At 41.2% G+C, this 4,202-nt stretch overlaps 1 protein-coding gene across 1 annotated transcript; it reads left to right on the forward strand.

Annotated features, from left to right (window-relative positions):
- The first annotated feature begins 3,083 nt into the window (after positions 1–3,083).
- On the forward strand, positions 3,084–3,806 carry LOC139458037 (uncharacterized). The gene has a single exon (XM_071239353.1). It carries the CDS (start codon positions 3,084–3,086, stop codon positions 3,804–3,806), a length of 723 nt encoding a protein of 240 aa, XP_071095454.1.
- Positions 3,807–4,202: the final 396 nt, after the last annotated feature.

A 4,202-nucleotide genomic window follows, 5' to 3' on the forward strand; every position in this document is an offset into this window, starting at 1 on the left:
CAGAGCTAGTTAGAGAGTTCGCTAGATGGTAAGTAAGATGGTTAGATGGTTAGAGAGTTGGGGAGAGTTCGTTAGAATGTTCGTTAGAGAGCGGATGAGTTAGATGGTGTTAGACATGGCGTTAGACAGTGTTTGACAGTGTTAAGACTTCCTTAGGAGTAGCTGTTAAGAATAAGCATTTAGTTTCTATCATTTGAGGTTTATTCATCTTTTCTTCATATAATAACAGGTAATCACGTTTAGTTCCTTATAGATCTTTATAGTTTTATAACAGGTTATCACGTTTAGTTCCTTGTTTCATTCAAAAAAGGTAAGTCATACAAATTTTAGATTAGTTTTCATTTAAGTTAAACCACGCTCAAATATTCAGTTCCACTGCGCAACATTTGGTAGCAGAGCGTGGTTTCTCTGGTTAGAATATTTAAGTTTTGTATTAGGCTTTCGTTAGTTTAGATTAGCATTAGGTATAGCCAATTGTTACATGCAAGCAGTATGTCGCAGTTAGGGTCTGCTAGTAAGGCGGAAATAGAAAAGGATACTTCTTCAGACGTAGCGCTGAAACAGTACACTTCTTCAGACGTTGGACTAAAACAGAACACTTCTGAGCTTGAGCTAAAAATAGCTAAACTTAAGCATCAAAAAACTATTATAAAGTCAGCTTTGACAAAATCAAAGAACAAATTGTTGAATTTAGTTGAACTTGAGACACCAGATCGTAAGACAATACGGAGTCTAATTGATCAGGTAAGTTTTCTGCAGAGCAAAGCTATAGGTCTCATAGTGGAATTACTAGAAGCTTACAACTGGGTTGGTGACCTAGAGAAAGTTCAGAAAACTAGTAAGGAGATAGAAACTGTTGAAGATGAAATTGAACTTGCCATTGATAAGGCTGAAGCATTTCTTAAGAACAGATCACATGTTAGTTCGGACGCTAAAAGCATTCAGTCAGAAATGTTAAGGTCTCGTCAATTCGATGCGAATCGGTCGCATGACAGCTGTAAAGGTTTGTTGCATGATGCAGACTTGGACAGTGATGGCACTGGACAAATCAGTAACCAAGGTTACAAACATGCTGCGTTCAATTTAGGCCATTTTCAACAAAGGTCAAATATGGATATGAAACGGACACCAGTCCCAGATAACACAAAAGGGTGTTATACAACTTCAGGTAAGTCATCTAGGCAACACAATTTAGGTGAAGACATGTGGAAACAATTGAAGAGAGTTTCCATACCAGTATTTTCTTGCGATGTCAGAGAATATGAAGTCTGCTTTTATGGCATGTGTTGATAAAGCTCCAGCCACCAATGAATATAAACTTCTGCAATTGAAGCAGTACCGTTCTGGAGAAGCAGCACACATAGTTTCAAGGCTAGGTCACAGTGCTTCGGTCTATGATGTAGCCTTGGAGAGATTGGACAGAAAATATGGCGGCAAGAGACGCCAGGTAGCATTACAATTGGACTAAATATACAATTTCAAGCCAATACGATTAGGGAATGCTAAGGATATGGACAAAATATGGACTGTAGTCAGTCTGAGGGAATCTGATAAAATAGAGGAACTTGGTAGTGGATGTTTATATTCACTACTTGTTAAGAAAATGAATGAGCCTATGATAACTCAATTCCACAGATGGTTATTTGAGCACCAAAGACAAGAGTCTGTTGAGACGCTTAAGGAATGGATTCTGCAAGAAGCAGAGTTCCAAATGATAGCTTCAGAGGTAAAACATGGAATAGCTGATAGGTCAAAGACAACAGACAAGAGAGATAGTTCTAAGAAAGGAACATTTGCAACCACACATAATATATATATTTAGTAACCACTCGTGAAGATGACACAAAGTCGAGTTATCTAGTTGCTTCCAAGTGCCATGTTGCTCCCCTCAAGGCAGTTAGTATGCCTCGATTGGAGCTGCTTGTGGCAGTTCTGGGTGTACGACTGTTACTGGCTATAACAAAGGCATTAGAATTACCTTTGCAGCGTGCAACGCTATGGTCAGACAGCCAGAACGTACTGTGGTGGATCAAAAGACAGAGTCGGTGTTTTAAGCCATTTGTAGCAAATAGGATTGGATACATACAGGAGCATACAAATATCAGTCAGTGGAAATACGTACCATCCAAACTGAATGCTGCAGACATTCTTAGTAGAGGTGTAGACGCTGAAGAACTTTTGACAGAGAAATGGCTGAATGGACCTGTATTTATGACACATGATGAAACTGAATGGCCGAAGCAGACCATTGACATGGACAATACTGAGACATCAGAACTGAAGAAGCCTTCTTCTCAAGTAAACATCGCCATGTTTACTAAGTCTGATCCAATCTCTTGGAGATTAGCGCCAGCTAGATTTTCTAGTTGGAAGAGATTGTGTAGAGTGTTGGCATGGATCTTTATATTTCTGAACAACGCTAGGGTTCCATATTCACTTAGGAAAAAGGGTGAACTTGATCCTGAAGAAATTGAGGACGCCGAAACTACAATTATGGTCAGGACTCAAAGAGAAGAATTTTCTGATGACTACTCGTCACTGATGAGGAAATCAAACTTGCCTTCAAACAGCAAGTTGTTTGGCTTACAGCCTTACGTTGATAAAAATGGGTTGATGAGGACAGGAGGGAGACTCAGATTTGCTGACGTATTGTCATTCAGTGCCAGATTTCCAATTATACTCCCTAGACATAGTTGGGTCACCAAACTGATTGTCAAGTTTTACCATGAGCAGGTCAATCACACAGGTACGAACAGTACGTTATCAGCAGTTTCATCTAGGTTTTGGATTATTTCAGCTAGAGAGGAAATTCGTCAGTGGGAAAGAGAATGTTCTTGGTGTAGACGACAAAAAGCCAAACCAGCGCATCAGATAATGGCAGACCTACCGAAGATCAGAGTGAGGTGTACAATGAAAGCATTTGTGACAACAGGTGTGGACTATGCAGGTCCCTTTTTCACTGTACAGGATCGAGGCAAGAGTAGACAGAAACGTTATCTCTGCCTTTTCACATGTTTGTCAACCCGAGCGGTTCATTTAGAAATGGCATTCGGTTTAGACACGGATTCCTTTCCCTGTTTCGTATGGCTCACAGACGAGGTATGCCAAAGGAGGTAATCTCGGATAATGGAACCAACTTTGTTGGTGCTGCAAAGGAGCTGAAGCAGCTCATTTCTGGACTAAACTCGGATGTGATTAAGTCAACCTTGGCAAACAAAAGTGTGAAGTGGTTGTTTAATCCTCCACACGCACCATATTTTGGAGGTGTTTTCGAGTCTTTAGTGAAGTCAGCAAAACGGGCTATCTATGCTATACTGAGTTCAGGTTACGTCAGTGATGAAGAGCTGATGACAACCTTTACAGGAGCTGAAGCTCTTCTGAATTCTAGGCCTTTGACCTATCAAAGTGCACATCCACAGGATGATGTGCCTCTTACGCCCAACCATTTCTTACATGGTCAGGTGGGTGGAGATTTCGCACCAGAGTTAGACTCTACCTCGTTCAGCCCAAAGAAGCGATGGAGGAGAGTTCAAGAACTCATCAGACATGTGTGGAAACGATGGATGAGGGAGTGGCTCCCGACTCTCAACATTAGAAAGAAATGGTTTACACCATCCAGAGACATACAGGTTCATGACGTTGTCATTGTGGTATCTCCAGATACTCCTCGTGGAGTTTGGCCTCTTGGCAGAGTTCTCAAAACGTATCCTGGAAAGGATGATCACGTGCGCGTCCTTGATGTTCAAGTTGGCAAAACAGTCTTGAAAAGACCTATCACGAAGGTCTGCCCTCTTGAATGGAGTTGAGTTCTGAAATCGTCAAATTGGATAACAGCAACAAATGTACATACTCATAGATTCAGTTTCCTTTCAGTTTCTTCTAAGTTAGAGTCGGTTTTCATGATAGACATGGATCTATCATGGAGGGGGGCATGTTCTGAAGATATGTCTGTTCATTAAAAATGTGCTCCAAAACGCACCCGGAGCCTATAGATCGCGCTTCACGTGCACTCGTGTTAGTTTTAAATAAAGAATGTTCTTCAAAACACACCCGATGCATAACGCCTGAACACACCAAAGTATGGCTGTGACTGCACGTGAAATGTGAGGGGTGTGAGCAAATATAAGGCGGTAGCGCGCATCAGTTAGTTAGTTGGTCATAGTTCGCTAGAGAGTTGGTCAGAGCTAGTTAGAGAGTTCGCT

Source organism: Haliotis cracherodii, unplaced genomic scaffold, assembly GCF_022045235.1.
Source record: "Haliotis cracherodii isolate W230 unplaced genomic scaffold, xgHalCrac1.p SCAF_12, whole genome shotgun sequence".
Taxonomy (NCBI): Eukaryota; Metazoa; Mollusca; class Gastropoda; order Lepetellida; family Haliotidae; genus Haliotis; species Haliotis cracherodii.